Source organism: Cheilinus undulatus, linkage group 2, assembly GCF_018320785.1.
Source record: "Cheilinus undulatus linkage group 2, ASM1832078v1, whole genome shotgun sequence".
In the NCBI taxonomy this organism is placed as follows: domain Eukaryota; kingdom Metazoa; phylum Chordata; class Actinopteri; order Labriformes; family Labridae; genus Cheilinus; species Cheilinus undulatus.
In genome coordinates this window covers 24,606,527-24,625,827 of record NC_054866.1, presented here as the reverse complement: position 1 = coordinate 24,625,827, position 19,301 = coordinate 24,606,527, and the positions used below count along the sequence as shown (strand labels likewise).

General features: G+C 40.9%; 1 protein-coding gene across 1 annotated transcript; it reads right to left on the bottom strand.

Annotated features, from left to right (window-relative positions):
* Positions 1-371: 371 nt before the first annotated feature.
* On the bottom strand, positions 372-17,814 carry rab38a (RAB38a, member RAS oncogene family). The gene is made up of 3 exons (XM_041809112.1): positions 17,437-17,814; positions 12,057-12,337; positions 372-1,252 (listed from the first exon to the last, which is right to left on the bottom strand). Exons 1-3 carry the CDS (start codon positions 17,636-17,638, stop codon positions 1,097-1,099), a joined length of 639 nt encoding a protein of 212 aa, XP_041665046.1. The 5' UTR covers positions 17,639-17,814; the 3' UTR covers positions 372-1,096.
* Between the last annotated feature and the right edge of the window lie 1,487 nt (positions 17,815-19,301).

Genomic DNA, 19,301 nt, shown 5'->3' with positions numbered 1-19,301 from the left:
TGAGGTTTTGCAGCTCAGTTTTTTTACTTTTAACGTTTGGTATCCTAACCATTCCTAAACCCTTACCCTAAACAAAAGCTTGATCTGATTTTTTTTTTCAAATGTTTTCAAGAGGGCTGAGACATAAAGCGTCTCAGATGAACAGTGTGAGAGTGGCCTTTAGAAATGAATGGTCTGCAGCCAAACTGTGTTGGTCAAATAACATGAAGTCTGACTTTGGCTCAAGAGATACAGGAATACAAAAAAACCTTAATATGGATCTTTGGACCTTCATGAACACAGGTCTAATCAGTGAAAGTGACTGAGACATAAATTAACATCCAGGCATGTGTCAGTAAAACTATGCTTTATTCATATGAACATGTGGAAAATTGGATACATCTTTGGTTCTATAATCTGTCACAATAAACTGTAAATAATATGTACATGTTGTATACATATACTGCATATAGATAAATATATGCATTTATCCCATAATTACAAATATTACAAATATTGAACGGTGAAGTATAAATTTAATATAAAACCATTGAATTAAGAGATATAAATGTGCTTTACTGCCCACCTATAAGCCCAGCATGACATGTGAATGACTGAAAAGAAACTGCCAGGGAGGGATGAGGAGAAAAAAGCAAAAACAAAGAAAAGAACAAAGAAGATAAAGGTAAAGGAGAGTAAAAGAGGGAGGAAGAAAGACAGACAGACAGGTAACGTGGTTTACCTTCATGAACTGAAAGAACACATATACTGTGATTCGCTGAGCATGTGTTCATTAACTGTGTCTCCATGGCAACTGAAGTAGCAGTGTCAAGGCTTGATGTTGCCCAGAGGGTGACCTTGCCTTTGACAAGCACACAGCTGCATCCATCCCTCTTTCTGTCTGTTTCAATCCATTCCTTATGCAAGATCTCATCCACTCCCCCCACCCAACCCTGAAACCCACATCCACCAACCCACCTGAGGAACCAGACAAGAAAACAGCTGACGCCCATGCATGCTTAGATTAATTAAAACAGCTGGAGTTCTCCCTCGGCCTCTTGCTCACAGACAAACTGGACTTAGTGTTGTAATGGGAATTTTTGAAGAAGTCGAGGTATTACTGGGCTCTGAAGCAAGACGAGCATGTCCCGCCTTTGTCCTTCTCTAACTGAGGGGTGATGGTGTCAGGGACCTCTGACTGGAGCATGTCATTCTCACTGGCGATGATGTGTTTCACCAAGCAGTTCGCTGCTTCATCGATGTTAATGTTTTCCTGTAGAAGTAAAGAAACCAACAGAGAGGGGAAAAACAGAGCGAGAGAGGTAGGGAGGAAAAGAGAGAGGGAAGGATAAATTGATTAGTGTACATGTTTTTAGAAGGAAAACTATGTAGAAAGAAAATCCAACGTTTATAATACAGCTTCACCCCCTCTATACACAAAATAACATCACTAAAAAAATAAGTAGCACTCAAACTAAAACATTTATAGTGACAAATAAGTGACTATTTTTGATCAATAGCACTGGAAAATGAGGAATAAAAATAACTGATTCTAAATTGTATTCAATTCAATTCAATCTTATTTATATAGCACATTTCATACAAATGTCAATTCACTGCGCTTTACTGAGGATAAAACAGATGCAAAACAAACAAACAAACAGCAACAAAGATACCCTATTGAGTCAAGAAAAACAGAAATTTCAGGCAAAATAATTAATGATCTTGGACACACCTTGCAACAATCTGTAAAACATTTTTGCATATACTAATGTTGGGATCTCCTAAGAGGAACATATTCAAATCCATGAACAAGTTTGCACACAAAGATAACATAACAGCCAAAGGCTTGTGAGAAAAGCAGCATTTTAAGGCCACTTTTGAAGGAACTAAGCATTTCAACAGATCTCAGGTCAGCAGGCAGTTTGTTCCAGAGGACATCACCATAGTGACTAAATGCACCTTTGCCAGATTTAGTTTTCATTTTAGGTACATTGAGGAGACACATGCCTGATGATTGGAGAGGTCTGATGGGATGGTAGTCAGTGAGAAGGTCAGAAAGATATTGGGGTGCCATAGCATTCAGAGATTTATAAACTAGAAGTATTATTTTGAAATCAATTCTGTACTGAACAGGAAGTAACTGGAGATTTTTTAGTACAGGTGTAATATGTTCTGTTTTTCTTGTCCTTGTAAGCACTCTGGCAGCAGCGTTTTCGATGAGCTGGGGCCTTCCAATTGACTTTTAGGGAGTCCAGCAAAAAGGGCATTGCAGTAATCTAACCTGCTGGATATAAATGCATGAACCAGCTTTTCAGTCACAGTCACATTACTGATTGTCTTATTTGCTTTTGTTGGTCATTTTGAGACATCAGTATTTATTCTGATCTGTTTCATAAAGAGTGAAAAATTCCTCAAGACAGCTTTAAATCTTAACAACCCACAAATACTATACAGTCCTACTCACAGCATTCGGTTGGTGCAGTAGTTTTTTGTAAGCACCCGCTCGCTGGACCCATTACTGAAACGGAGTGGAGTGCAGAGAGCACAGGCCCACTTAGCTCAGCTCAAAGCAGATGGATCACAAAATCACACAGGAATAAAGAGAAAAACATACCAACAGTATGTTACTTTGTCTGAGGTTGATTTGTTGTTCGTTTGCTTTGTGTTTTGTTGTAATGTTGGTTAGTGATTAGATACATGTTTGTCAGTCATTTTACCCAGTGCTTTATTTCGAAATAGACCCTATGGTCAGACGGTGGCATTCTGGAATAGTGGTCTTTGCTGAAAAAAGATTTAGCACATTTCTAAAGCGTAGCAGAGTAGATTGGCACTTCTGACACTCATGGAGGCCATTCTCATCCTCTAAACTCTGAGTTTAACCTTTTTTTTAACTAGAGTAGCTGTGGTGTTTATTCATTATTCTTAGTTTTATTTTGGAAATGTCCAGCTTCCTGTTTCCGGTTTCCTGTTTGCTGGCTGCTAACTTCACTGTGCTTTTACCTGAGGCTGCTACCTTCCCCCCACGGTGCTGAGGAGATTGATCACACCTGGCACAGGTTAATCATCAGTGCTCCCTACAAGAGACCTGCAGAGACTCTCCTCAGTGCCAGAGTTTTGCCTGCTACTCGCTAGTGTGCCTCACTCACCGCTCCACCACAGCCCAGCCTCAGCACTCTCTCCCCATTTACTCTCACTCCCTTGGACCGGGGGATTCCCCCTCCCCCCTGCACTATTATGTGTTCAATAAATCTGTTAAAACTGCTCATCCGCCTCTGCATTCTGGGTTCAACCATACCTGCACATCACAGAAAACTCTGGTCAGCATGGACCCAGCATACCGGACTCAATCAGAACCGCCATCACTCACCAGGGACAACGCCTAGGACAACATGAGAACGTGCTCTGTGGAATCATGCTATCACTCCAAACACTGAGCAGCCAGGTCACCAGTCTCTCTGATCAGCTCCAGACCGCCATCTGAGAGCGCCAATCAGCCGCACAGCCCCCCACAAGATCTCCCTTCAGTGAGTAACACTTCCACCCCAGCAGAAAACTCACCTTCCCCTCCCCTCCTTCCTCATAAAGAACCTTTTGTGCCTCCCCCAGAAATGTTTGCTGGAGAGATGGGTAGTGCCAGTGGTTTTTTGTTACATTGCTCCCTTGTGTTTGATCAGCAGCCCCATAGTTACCCCACTGATAGAGCCAAGATAGCTTATGTAATTAATCTTTTACGTGGTAAAGCTTCAAAATGGGCCACTGCTATCTGGGAACAGGGATCACCAGTGTTAGCCTCATATTCTGTTTTTTCTAGCAAACTTTGTAGAGTGTTTGATCATCCCCTCCAGGACCAAGAGGCAGCTAAGTGGTTATTCTCCCTCTCTTAAGGCTCTCAGTCAGTCGCAGAGTTTTCCATTGACTTCCGCATAATTGTTTCCACGAGCAGATGGGGGGAACAGGAGCTTAAAGTTATTTTCCTTAGGAGTTTATCTGACGAACTTAAGGATGAGTTAGCCTCCAGAGATGAGCCCGATTCCTTAGAAGACCTTATCTCTTTAGCCATAAAGATTGATAACTGCCTGAGAGAGAGACAGAGGGAGAGGGGTCAGCAGAGAGTAGTCAGGTCTGGTAGTTTGGCTCCCTCTTCAGGTCAGTCGTCTCAGCACACTCCAGTTACTCCTAGATCTTGTGCTCCTCTGCCTTCCTCACCTCCCGAGGAGCCTATGCAGTTAGCAAGAGCTAGATTAACCCCCAGTGAACGTCAGAGAAGGTTTAACTTGCAGTTATGTATTCATTGTGGTCAGGTGGGCCACTACCTAGCTTCCTGTCCCCAGATGCCAAAAGATCAGGCTCACCAGTGAAGGAGGGTGCACTGGTGAGCCACACCTCCTCTACCTCCAACTCTCCTCCACGGATCTCCGTTCCTTCCTGCCTGTTGTGGGGGCAGGACTTCCTTCCCCTTCAAGTCCTCATTGATTCCGGAGCTTATGATAATTTCATTCAAGATGAACTAGCTAAACAACTCCAGCTACCCCTTGAGCCCTTACCATCTCCTAAAAATCTCACTGCTCTGGATGGAAGGTTGATTGCCAATGTAACTCATCGAACTGCACCTCTCACTCTGATCATCTCTGGTAACCACCGAGAAGACATACAACTCTTTGTGATTCCCTCGCCACATTCACCCATAGTGTTAGGTCTCCCCTGGTTATAGCTCCACAACCCACAGATAAATTGGAAGACAGCCTCCATTGGAGTATCCATTGAGTATCCATTGCCATTCTCACTGCCTTCGCTCAGCTAACCCCTTTGCTCCTTGCCCTCAAGTCGTTCCCTTTCAACCAGATCTCTCCAATGTCCCCTCTGAGTATCACAATTTAGCCCCTGTATTTAGCAAGGAGTTGGCAGTCTCTCTACCCCCTCATCGTCCCTATGACTGTGCTATAGATCTCCTCTCTGGTGCTCCTCTCCCCAGTAGTCACCTCTACAACATGTCATGCCCTGAGAAAGCTGCTATGGAGACCTACATTCAAGACTCACAGGCTACAGGTCTCATACATCCCTCCTCATCTCCGCTAGGGGAGGGATTCTTTTTTGTTAAGAAGAAAGACTCCTCTCTCCGTCCCTGCATAGATTTAAGAGGGCTTAATGACATCACAGTTAAGAACAAGTACTCTCTACCCCTCACTGATCCCTCTTTTGAGCCCCTTTGTTCAGCCCAAGTCTTCACCAAGCTCGACCTCAGAAACGCCTACCACCTCATCCAGATCAAAGAGGGAGATGAGTGGAAAACAGTGTTCAATACACCCCTAGGACATTTCGAGTATCAGGTTATGCTCTTTGGCCTGAATAATGCCCCAGCAGTCTTCCAAGCCTTAATTAATGATGTTCTCAGAGACATGTTGAACAGATTCATGTTTGTCTATCTGGTAGACATCCTCATCTTTTCCCGCTCCCTCCAAGAACACCAGCAACATGTTCGCCTTGTCCTCCAGAGACTTTTAGAGAACAAACTGTATGTGAAACCCGAGAAATGTGAATTCCATTCATCAGTGAGCTTCCTAGGATACATCATCGCTTAAGGTCAGCTACAACCAGATCCAACCAAAATACAAGCAGTCACCGAATGGCCCACCCCTACCACCTGTAAAGAGCTCCAGAGATTCCTGGGATTCGCTAACTTCTACAGAAGGTTTATCCTTGACTACAGTAAAGTGGCTGCACCCCTGACCAAACTCACCTCCTCCAGTTCCCCCTATCGGTGGACACCCAAAGCTGCAGCTGCATTCGCAAGTCTTAAGACACTCTTTACCACAGCACCTGTGCTCAAACACCCAGATTCTTCCCTCCAGTTTATTGTGGAGGTAGACGCGTCAGATGCTGACGTTGGAGCGATTCTCTCTCAAAGAGACCCCAATACCCAGAAACTACACCCCTGTGCCTTCTTTTCACATCGTCTATCCCCTGCAGAGAGAAATTGTGATGTCAGAAACAGAGAGTTGCTGGCTGTGATGTGGGCTCTTCAGGAGTGGAGGCATTGGTCGATTCGACTTCACCCTCTCATACAGACCTGGATCACGGAATACCAAACCATCTCTCGTTTGGACTCCTCCTCTCTCGACTCAGAGAAACCCGACCTGATTCTTCCTCCCTCATGCATCATCGGAGCAGCTACCTGGGAAATAGATACAATTGTAAAAGACGTTCAAAAGCAGTAGCCCGATCCTGGTACTGGACCTCCTAATTGTCTCTTTGTTCCTGATTCTGCGCGATCTTCTGTGCTCAAGTGGGCCCACTCGTCAAAATTAACCTGCCATCCTGGTTTCCAGAGAACCCTCCAGTTCCTCCACCAGAGCTTCTGGTGGCTTGGCATGACCAGAGACACCTGTCAGTTTGTGGCCACTTGCTCTGTCTGTGCCAGAGGTAAATCCTCCCATCAACCTCCTGCTGGCTTGTTGCGCCCTCTACCCACTCCTAGTCGCCCTTGGTCACACATTGCCCTTAAGTTTGTCACCGGACTGCCTCCGTCCGAAGGTAACACAGTTATTCTCACCATTGTTGATCAATTCTCAAAGTGTGTGCATTATGTTCCCCTACCCAAACTCCCCACTGCTCTAGAGACTGCACACTTATTAATCCAGCATGTTTTCAAGCTTCATGGTATTCCTAGTGACATCATTTCAGACCGTGGACCCCAGTTCATATCACAAGTTTGGAGGGGGTTCTAAGGAGTTGGGCGCAACAGTCAGCCTCACATCTGGATATCATCCCCAGAGCAACGGCCAGACAGAGCGGGCGAACCAGAGTTTGGAGGCTGCTCTGCGGTGTGTAGCAGCTCACTGCCCCGTTACCTGGAGCTCTCACCTTTCCTGGGTGGAATACGCCCACAATTCCCTCACCTGTTGTTATATGCTGTTTTGGATTTCAACCACCTCTGTTTCCTGAGCAGGAGCAATCTGTGGCTGTCCCCTCCGTGCAAGAACATCTGCGGAGGATGAGGGAGGTGTGGAAGACTGCCAGGGCTGCGCTCACTCGCACTGCGGAGCGGAATAAGAGACTGGCTGACGCACATCGTTCACCTGCCCCGGAGTATCGCCTTGGTCAGAAGGTCTGGCTCTCGTCACGTGACCTACCTCTGGAGACCAAGTCACGTAAGCTGTCTCCTCGTTTTGTTGGTCCATTTGAAATCATTAAGATCATTAACCCTTACACAGTGCAGCTCAAGCCCCCCGAGTCCATGAAGATCCACCCTGCCTTCCATGTGTCCCTTCTCAAGCCCGTTGCTTCCAGTGACCTGAGCCCTCCAGCCGTCACTGGAAAGTGAGCAATCTGCTCAGCAGTCTATGGTGCAAACTGTGCGGAAATTGAGGGTTAGGAGACCCTGGGTACAGGATTGAGTAAATAGCATAATTTACTTTGCAGACACATTTATACAACCCCATAAAATATCCAAGGGCTCATATTTACAAAATGTAAATAGAACATGTTATACACCACCAGAAAGCTCTGATTCTAAGGATTCTGACCATGTAAACCATTTCAGGATAAAACCATGACAGCAGCCACAATTAACGCATTTGTCAAACTACTCACAAACAAACAAATGAAAGTTACACAGCTCACTGTTTGAAGCTCTCCTGTACTGTGCTGATCATCATAACTCATCAAAAATAGTCCTACTGCATCAGTAAGAGTCAAAACATTCTAAATCCAAGAAAATATTTAGTTTATAAACATAATCACATCCATAGAGATTTCTGGACTGTTTTTAGAATTTAAAATTTGCAGTTATTGTTCTCAAGAGTCCGCTGTATTTGCTGTAATAATTTCTGTTTTCCAAAAACTACTGCCAACCTTGATCCTTGGAGTCTCCAATTTGAAATGCCTGGACTTTTCCTTATTAAAACAGCTGTAAAATCTTCCTTTTTGGTTCTACTGTTATCAGTTTTGAACCTGAACTAGCTAAGGCTTCATGCTTTGGTCTATTAGTTTTCCAGCTAATACCTCCCAAAATATTTTGTTTTTTGTTGCATTACTCAATACCAGTAGCAATTTAAATTTAAACCCAAAGCAAATGTACTAATTCATTTATTAAAACTCAGTTCTTTTCTGAATAATGTTCCTGTGCATCAAAAAACAACAAAAATGATCTAGAAATAATTCTATGGTAGTGAATAATAAGAAAGAGTGCATTTTTCAGTGACAGCTGAGCAGCTAGATTTGATGTTAAGAGGAGATAATGAATGCTGTGACAGAAAATAACATTTTTGGTGCAATACAAATAGAAATGTCTTGAGTGCTGCTTATTTTATTCTCTAATTAAATTTAAATTAGGTACAACTTTAAACAGCGTTTGGCACTCCTGTGCATAAAGTTCTTGTGTTTGGTTCTTTTTTTTTTTCTTTTTTTTTTTTTAAGAAACTGCCTTAAATAGACACAAAGAGGGCACAGTATGAGGAGCGAGATTACATACAACAAAGGGCTGAAACTAAGTGCAGTTATGTGATGATGCCTATTATACAACTTGGCCTAAAAGATGCCAGTAGGAGTGGAAAACACATCTGCCATCATAAATCTGAGAGATAATCCTGAGTAATGTGTCTTGCCTTTTTCACAGACATATTTCACCCTTTTAAATGAAACACAAAAGCAAAATGTCTGTTTTGGACAGCACCCATAGAAAAGGATTTAGAGCCAGTCGGAGCAGAGCTGAAAGCTGAATAAACTTGATGAATGGCTAGGGGTGTTAAAAGTCAGGTTCAGAAGAGAAGACCTGCAGAGAGTACTGATGAGACAGATACGCATGCACCAGCTTTCTTAATATGAGAGGCGTGATGCAGGCGCAGCACAGATGCTGAATATTCATTAGATCTAACAGCGTGCTCAGTAGGATGTTACACACTGCTGTCTCCTCTGCACACACACCCCTGTGTGTGCCACGTCCTGATTTATCAGTATCTCTCTGCAGGTATACACGTTAGATCTACAACCAAAGATTCTTTTAAAATAAAACAAAATAAAAACAAAGTTGCACCTTTGCTATTATCCGCCAACTTCACTTCTTCCTCACTGTGCGTTGTTGTGCATGCAGAGCATGGCTGGGGTTGTTTCAGATAACGGTTTGAAATATTTCACCTGGCAGGTTGTTTAGCAGTGAGCTCACGGTATGTCACATACATTACACTACACACTTTTTCAGCCCAGACTCTGCCTGCACAATAGCCGAAAACAAACACAAAACAGAGGTGTTTGGGGGCTTCGCTTCAGACTCTGCATACAAAGCAGACTGTTGGACATATTTTCAACACAGTAGTGTAAGTAAAGCCACAAAATCCTTTTCTTGTTTACAGCTTTGATTTTGACACAAGTCCTGCACAATCCTGGACACCCGTTTGAGGTCTTTCACTTAAAGGTTGCTGCAGTTACCTCAATCCATAACCTTTTCGTTGGTTTCTTTATTTAATTTTATTTCTTTATTTCTTCTTTCCTATCTCATGTTCATTTACTTTATCATCTGGTGTTTACCTACCTACATTTTACTTACCTGTCCTCTTTTCTATTACATTTCTGTTTTGAATCTTATTTTTGTTTTATCCCCACTGATGTGATGCTGTCATCTTCATGTATTTGTTTGGTTGTTTGTTTGAATATATGTATTTAACTCTTTCCTTCTCCCAAATCCTACGATATCTGTCGAAATATTATCATAGGAATCATTATTTTCACTAACTCCATTATATTTTAGATTTTATAATCTTCTACTATAACCGCCATTCAAGATCTACTTGTGTCATTTTTATTTCTTTCATTTTCGTTAATTTTCCTGTGTCCACATTACATTCTTCCCTTCTTGTTTGAATTTACAGAGCTCCTCTTCTGCTCTGATCGTTGATGTTTATTTTTCCCTAAGTTCTTGCTCTTGCCGTGTGTAAAGCCCTTTGTCAACAACTGTTTTTAAAAGTGCTTCATAAATAAAATTTTTATAATTATTATTATCATTATTATTATTATTATTATTTGTCTGTTTTATAAAACTATGGCTCAAATACTGGTCATGATTTTAGTTAAGTTGGATGAAAATGGGCAATGAGGGCAGAAACATAGGTAAAAATATGACTATAGACCTTAAGGTGTTTTCTTAATAGACATTAAGTATGTGCTCTAGCATGAATGTGTGTACATTTTGATGGTGTTAGTAAGCCAGATGAAAAAGGAAAGGATTATGTAGCTGTAGTGATGTGTGTGTCTGGGTCTATTTTCTCCCTTCATCATCCAGCTGTGAGATTCCTGCTCTGCATTAGCTCCTACAGAAAGAACTCATCCTAGTGAGTCATTTCTTTACACTCCTGTCTGCAGCAATTAACATAGGATTACACTTCACATTTGTCTCTAAAAGTTTCATGAAAGAGCAACTAAAACCTCAGACCGGTTTTTTCAGATGAAGACCTATGATAATGAGGATTTTGTAGTACTGTTGATCAGTAAAAGTCCAAACCTTGTCATTTAAATTTAACTTTTTATGTTAAAACTGTGCATAGTGACAGCCCTCTATAGGTTGAAACAGACTACTGCAACTGAATTATTTTAAACAATACCTGCTGGCAGATCTCATGGTCTGTTATTTGGTGCCATCTGTTGTTACCGCAGAGCTTAGCGGATACCACCCGCTTTCTCTCAAGCATTGAGAGGGGTCCGGCTACAGGCTACATCTCTGACAGCCACTTTCACAGACCGTTCATCTGAGACACTGTATACCTCGGAAAGTAAGTGTTGTAATATTCCAGCACAACACATTTCCAGTTATTATTTTATAATTCAACTTTATTCATAAACATAATCTGGCAGTTACATTCACGAAATAACTGCAATGCCAAGATTACAGACTAAGCAACATTTCATAAATAAAACAGAGAGAAAGATCAGAGGTCCAATTCAGGATAAGATTATGTATAGACCAGTTTTTTAAGTAGTTACACGAACGATTTCTTGCTTTAGCTTTTTTACATAGCTAAAGCTAACATAGCTATGTAGAGAACATGCCTACATAGCTTAGCAGCTTTGTGTGCTAAGCTTTAATCACAATATCTATGTAGCTTACGCAGCTATTAAATTCTTTTTGAAATTAATAAAAGCTATTGGTGACATCTGTCTCTGCAACAGATACTAAGTGAAGTTCACTGCTGTTAGAAAAGATGCTTCGTTATGCTTTTCCACCTTTAGCTAAAAAAAAAAGGCTGGGTCAGTGTTAATCCGTATGCTCAGTTTGTCATTGAAATGTGCTTGTCTTCTCTGTTTGGCTAATTTTATTGTATTTTTACTGATTAATACTACAGTGGAGGCCACTAGATATGTGCAGAACCTTCACTATGAGTCAGAATTCAGCAAGGGGATAACGAAATTTATTGTATTGTGTCATGTTGTATTGCACCAAAATGTATTGTATCTAGTGTTATTGTGTCTTACTATGTTGTGTCATGTCAGACCATATCATATTGTGTCTTACTGTATCATACCATTGTGATGAGACCTGTTTTGTTGTACTGTATCTGATTTATACTTTATCCTCTCTTATTGTATCCTATCCTATCATATCATATTTTTCTTTTGCAAAGAAAAGATTCATCACATTTCCTAAACTAAAAATAAAACACTATTCCTAAAGATATTCCTTGGACAACCATTACATCTCTTGTGGATGATGGAACACCTGATGCAGATGCAGCTGACCTGAAATAACCACAGTAAAGTCTGCTGAGAGACTCGACTCAGTTAAAAAGAGAGAAAAAGCAGCGGAGCTCAGAGAGTGAGGTGTTTTTTTTCATATGCAAATAAAGAGCAGACGGAGAGACTGTTAAACTCAGCACTTTTAAAAGACATCTTCCGAGTGTGCCTCTGTGGTGGCATCTCCACAGGGTGATGAGATGCTGGGTCCTATACAGCGGAGCTGGTGGGGTGCCAGCTGCTTTTCAAAGGCATTCGAATAGGATGTGGAAAGACACAGACAAACCCACCTGCTCTATGTTTACCACTTTGTATCTGTGTAAGTGTGGGTGTGGGCGTCACACCATCATTCTCACCTTAGCTGACGTCTCATACCATCCCACAAAGCCATTCTCCTGGCAGAACTGCTCCATCTTTATTCCGTTATTGGTCAGTACTTCCCGACCCTGGTCACATTTGTTCGCCAAAAGCACAGTGGCTACATGTTTCCCATTGGCTAGTGTCAGTTTGGAATCCAAGTCCTCCTTCCATTTGGTGACAGCCTCGAAGGAGGCAGGTCTTGTGACGTCGAACACGATGAAGGCACCCATGGCCTCACGGTAGTACACCCGGGTCATGTTGCCGAACCTCTCCTGACCTAGAAGACGAACACAGTACAAGGACAGATGTACACACAAAGAAATCATGTGGAGGCAGTGTGAAGGTCTGAGAATGTTTGGTGATGCATACTTGAATCTGAATCATCTGATTTGCTCATTTATCACACTCTGGTCTTGTACGTGCCACCATCATGCATTCCCTGCATAACTCTTCCCCTCCTTCAGACGCTCTCAGATACACATACGCACAATTATATGCATGTTTGTGCCAGTAAAAGAGCAGAAAGTGAGAGATAAGATATGAAGGTGGAATGTGACAAAGAGAAAGGTGTTATTGGTGTTTAGGAATCTACATGTGAACTTCCCTGTAAAACATTCTTGAGGGTAAAATTAATTCGATAAGCTCAGTTGGAATGTTGTATCCACTAATCATCCCATCCGTAACTTCTGCTGGAGCACCATCAGTGCTGGACTGACATACACAGAACACAGTCAGCTTTCAGATGAGATATCCTTATGCTGCTGACATATAAAAACTGTAGATATATGGTTCTGAAATAGAGGTGAGAAGAAGAGAAGCTCATTGATTTACAATGTTAAACGCTGTCTGTTCATCTGATTTCTTGCACAGGTGGATGAGAGCACGGGGTCAGCAGCAGAACAGCTGGGAGGAGATGTGACTTCTCCAAGGACTTTCAGCTTTAAAAGGACATATCCTCATATAAATTAAGTTTAATAGTATGGTATTATTATCTACCAAGTGTCCCTACCTATGTGTGTAAGTCAGCTCACACATACTGATGTTTCCTGCACAGGGACAGTACAGTCCTACAAGTGGTGCATTTCCAGTAAGCGTTTGGAGCTGACTCCTGTCGATCACATAAAAGAGGCAGCTCTAGAAGCGACACATCAACAGGGCTTGTCATTTGTCTTGAATTGAGTTGTCATCTTAATCTAACCAGTATCCCACAAGGTTTAATTGCTACATAGTATGTCACAGTTTCCTTTAAAAGCATGTTTATGGTAAAACAAAGAGGGGACGCTGTTGAGCTCGCTATAAAACATGGCATATAATATGTGATAAAGGCTGAACAATTAAAAAAAAAAATCTCACTGCAATTACTTTGGCTTGTTGCAAATTCAATATGGATTGTTGTATTAAAGGGAATGATGATTTTATGTCTTCCTCATTTTTAACAGGACAAGCATTTAAAAAACAAGAAAAGTAGGATTTTCAGCAAACTGTTCTAGAAAAAAATACACTTGAATATTTACATGATGTGTAGAGCATACCATTTCTGCTGTAACATTTTTTTTTATTAAATTGGAATTTTGAAACACATTTCAGATACATTGCACCTTCTGCGATTTGAGAATTGCAGCTAAAGATATGGCAACCTAATCTAAATTTCAATTAAGTGCCCAGCCCTAATCAGTATGCTTGTTACTTTGACAGAAACATGTCAAAAAATGTAGAATGGTACAGATGGGTTATTATTATTGTTATGAAAGATTTAGTTTTGGGCTTCTATCTCTTTATATGAGAGGCAGGACAAATGCTGGAGATGGAAACTGGGGACAGAGAGACTCAGGAATGAAATGTGGGAAAGGAGCTATAGGCTGGATTTAGGCTGTCAGCTTCAAAGACAACAGCCTCAGTGCATCGTGAGTGCTGAAATAACCACTACGCTACCAGCACCCACAGATCGGCTGTTTTGGTATCTTTCCCATTTTTGACAGTGGAAACACCAATGCTTGCATACCAAACCAGATTGCTTGGTAGAAATGAAGCTTTAAAGGACAATTTTAAAGAGAAGTCTCTTTATCAATAATGGTGGTTCAATTTAAAAAAAAAAAAACTCTTAAGTCTTATGTAAAACCATAAAAAAAGTGTTTGTTATATTACAGTAGACTGTTCTATTGATACCAAGCCAATTTTCAGTAATGGATAAAAAATCTGTTAGGCTCAAAACCATGAAAACTTTAGCTGTAATCTTTGCTCTGGGATGCTGGGGGGGTTATCTGTTGAATGCACCAATTTCCTGGCCACGCTGCATCTCTCTTCACCAACAAAAACTGTATTTTCTATGAATTCAGGCATTCAGTGAAGATACACATGCAGAAGGGAGGCATAGTTAGCAAAACTGCAGACTCTATTTAGAAAACCCGTGGTAACCTGCCATCAGTGAGAAAACCAAAGATGTTAAAGTGTTTTTACATCACTGTAGAGCCAAGAGGAGCAAGAGTATGAGTTCACAGAGTGTCACAAGCCTTACATTTAGCTCCATCAAAAAAAAGATTTTAAAAATCTAAAACTTGGATGTAAAACTTCTGGAAAACTTTATAACAGTCTTAATCCAAAATTCAGTCAAACATGGTTCTCTTTCATTTCAATTTTGAACAACTTTTTCCCAACATACATAGCTCAGTTTCTGATTTTGCAAAGCATAGCCTTGAAGTTAAAGTTGCTAGGTTATTTATTAGAATTATCTATTACTTTAAAAGTTAAGACTTCTTCTTCTGTTCATTAGGATTTTGTTTGTGTAGAATCGACTGAATTTGGTCTGGCTTCAATGATCTTGACGCAACAGCTGTTAAGTCCTGACAAATGCGCACATAAAAGTACACCAACTTTTTGAAGCTAAAATAATCTTAAAGAAAAGAGTCAACAAGTAGGTGAAAAACAGTGAACATAAAAACAAATGATGTTTAGAAATGGATTGCAGTGTGGGTTCATTAGTTACCTAATGTAAGAAGAGCCATTGGATTCATTAGCAGGGATTCAGTGTTGCAATAACTAAGAACTGAAGTGAAGCAGAGGCCAAAAATATCCAGATTTAAACCTGATCAGCAAGCACTGACCTCCACAACTTCACAAGTATAACAACATAATTCTGGTACATAATCATCCATATTCCAGTCGTGATATTTTCTGTGCAGCTGGCCTTTCAACTTTGTGGTTAGAGAAATGGCTACCAAAAATAGAACAGCTGAGGTCACTATTTGTCTTTGAAAACGCACAGAAATCATGAGTGATTTATTACATCTATGGCATGAGAAAACTTTAGGCCACCATCACTTTCCCACATCAGAAAAATACTTTTGAGAAGCTGAATATACTTTGAAACCCATGTGCTACTTTGAGCTTATCTTAACTGTTTTCTATGATCCGAAATAAACTTAGAAGCACTTTATGATACTGTAATTTACATAGCTCACCTAAACTATGCAGAGCTGTTTCTGTGCCTCAAGGCTTCAATGACTGCAGGGCGATTGAACGGGGGTATGTATAGTCAGACCTGTAACAGTTCTCCTCTGAGAGAGCCACTCATCTTTAGTTCACAATAAAAGCTTTCTGTATACACGGACTCGGGCCTCAAATCTCCCTCACATGAGTTTGAGACACATGACTGCTTGCGCTTACTGGAGAGGGCGCACAGGAGGGGAGAGAGCAGCAGGTCAGAGGATTCTTCTAAACCTCAGCCGACACTCATGTGAGATGAGACCGCTGGAGCCTTCAGATTTGTTATCACACCCAACAGCATCCCGCTCAAAGGTCTTCTATTATTTAAGATTTATGTGCTCAAAAACACCATGATAATGCAATGTGGACTGGGAAAAGATGTGAGAACTTCCAATTTTATTATGAGATTTTTCTCTAATAAACAAATTATTAAATGGTCCAGATATGTGAAAATTCATCATATCAGAATCCCAATTAAATAGTTTGAGACAGTCAAATGTGCAAAATAACAGCATCATACAGTAAGGAATGCCACTCAGGTGATCAGACTTAGATATAAACTATATGTGTGTTTAAATTTGTAATCTAGTGACATGTTTTTTAGGTACTGGGATGTCCTTTAAGATGTTAGATGCTCATTTTGTAGTTAAGAAACAACAGTAGATTTGAGGGAAAAGTGACAGAAACTTGGGGAAAAACACTGCCAAGGCTATGTGCAAATTATGAAGAAAAAATAAGGATACCTTTTGTAATAATCTGAAGCATGTGCTTCTATTTAGTAATAAATTGGAAGGACAATAACAAATAAATGATTGGGCTCAACAGTCTTATAATTTGGCTCATTCTATAACCTGAAAAAACATAATGGCTGACTGTTGCCATGGTTGCTCCCTGTTACATCACGTGGGGTCATGATACCCCAAAAAAGGTCACGTGACATGAACAGTATGGTTTTTTTAAGTGGTCTAAATGGTGGTTAAAGCCATAGTAAGGCAGCATTAATTACATTACAGGATAAATGCGTGTGCTCCTTAGATACAGAGAATCATGTGGATGTATAAATGTGTTGATTACAGGGATTTAGGAGTTGTGATGCCAACAGGTCAGCCGGTACACATGAGGAACATTAACCCTGGATAACCTTTAATATCAGCCACAAAACTGAAAGAGCGACTGTGACGAAATAGTCTCATGCTCATTCCCTGGATCGCTGTCTTTTATAACCAACTCTGAACTATCTGTACATCTCAAATGCTTTCAAAGTGACACAAGTTTCCTTGAAGAGAAGAAAGAAATGCTTTGCCTATTTGTAGAGAAAATGGCTGTATTCTCTTTTTTATCAGCAAAGCTCTGACAAAAACTGAATTTATAACTTTAAAAGTTTAACCTCCAATGGCAGCAGAGTGGAATGAGAAAGTATTTTCTTATTATAGGCTAATTACCAAAGCATGAGGCAAATTCATAAACCACTTCATCTCTGTGAAGAAAACATCTCATTTAAACGCCACTATAATTAATTTCCAACCGTTGCATTAGGCTGATTTGACTCTAAAAAGTTTTAATTAGATAACATGCATTTATTCTAGTGAATTTTCCAGTTCCTTCATATTTAGATTATAAAACAAATATAATCTCTAAATAACTCCATCTTGACCGATGTGTCCTGACGAAAGGTATTTCTTTACAAATAACATTTTCAGACTGTTTCCATTATAGCCTATTCCTAGGCTGTGGCTGTCAAGTGAGGAGCAAGTGTGTAAAATGTTTAAAACAAAAACAGTAAAGTAAGCTTTAGGGCTTAACATTGTTTTTCTTGATTAAATTCTCACAGTTTTAAACTAGCCTCGTGTATCGACTTTTCATCTGAACCGTGCGTAAAAAGTTGGACTGTACCTGCAATGTCCCAGAGCTGTAGACGCACCGTTTCCTGGTCCCAATTGAGGACTTTGAGTGCGAAGTCCACCCCGATGGTGGCTCGATAGTTTGGGCTGAAGTTGTGATGGACATACCGCTTGATGATGCTGGTCTTGCCGACCCCGAGATCCCCTATCACAAGGATCTTATAGAGATGCTCCTTTTGGTGGCTGTTCTGCATGGCGACCGAGGAGGGCGAGAGCTGAGCATGAATCCTCCGTAAATGGGAAAGGACGGAAGGGGAGGAGAGGGTAGCAGAACAGGACAGCGCTGAGAGAACTCCAGAGAGCTGGGGAAAGTGAGAGAAGGCGAGGTCAGGTACGCCCTGGCCTACGCAGGGAAGCGGAGCACAGACGTCTGGACCCTGTGACTGACGCAGGGCAGCTACGTACTGGAGTCACGTCGGTTTCCAACCCCCGTCTGAAAAAAAACTTTTAGACCACAAAACTTAATAAATTATCATCTGATGGGGGGACGTCCAACCTTTCAAATTCGATGAAACATCTAGAAACAAAATCTATGAAACGTCATGTATTGTGTGGAAAACCTAAGCTTGCACATTTAAGCTTTAAAATGGACGTTTTGGAGGGAACCCCCACCCTTTTTTTTTTTCCCAAAAACAAGTGCGATTTGAAATAAACGGTAGCATCAAGCAAAAACACGTAAGCCTAAAGCAAACAACATCCATTAATTGTACTCAATTTTGTGAAAGAGTTATTTCTGGTGTTGGTTTTTCAAGATCTAGAGAAAACAACAGAGAAAAGTGTAGGGAAACGTACACATGCCCTCTTGAGCCAGGGGTGTCCAAACTGTGGCCCAGGGGCTACATGTGGCCTACAAAGTTAATTCTAAAAAATAAAAAAGAAATATGGCCACATTAGGAAGCCTTTTCTTGACTGTATTATACCTCTTAGTTTCATCACAAGGCAGTAGTATCCTGCTACTTCTGTAACACTTCTGCAAAACGTATTGTTTTTTGCATGACTAAATTAGGACAACACTGTTAATAGTAAACATATTGATACCCAAAATAACAATTTCTTAGTTTATAACACCCTGATGGAACAAGGTAGCAAACAGCAGTATCAATGGCATTCAAGAGGCAGAGCCAGTGGAAGCCATGGTGGACCAACACCCCTGAAATTGTATTGGCCTCCCCAATAGGCTTTTTGCCTTTTCAACCACTAACCTGCCATTTAAGCACAGCATCACTAGGCCTTTCTTAACCTACATTAGAGTGGTTTTACTAAATGCCGGGTCTAGCTACAGACTTTTTGGTTGTTCCTGACCACACCATGTCAGACTATGCAACTAAAATCTCGACCCATTTTGGAGGACAGCCTGGTCTCACTACAAGTGCTCATCTTATGCTGGCATCGCCACTGTCTCTGAGACTGTATGCAACTTCACAGGTTGTCAGGTCAAAGAGTGTCAATCATGTAATAGAAGAAAAAAGCAAACAAGAAACAACTTTGGATTAGATGATGGAATATGGATAACTATCATGAATGTATTAAAGAGGACTGGCTCTCTGTAAGATATGCATGGGATAACAAAAATAAAATGTACACATTACATGCTCGGAGGATGAAAAACTAGGGACTCTGGTAAATGATGCAAAGATAAATACTTTCCTAATGGTAGGCATCAGAATATACGTTAATGTCAGGTCAGGGTGTCAAACTAGAAAACAATGCAAGGAAGATTCTGGCATGCAAGTTTTGTCGCGTTGTCTTGTTGTTCGCAACGCTCACGATGAGGCCCGATGTTTGACGATCAGCTGCAACACTGAAGTCAGGCCAAAATCTGTGTAGTCTGAGCTGACCTTTCTTAATCCCCATGTG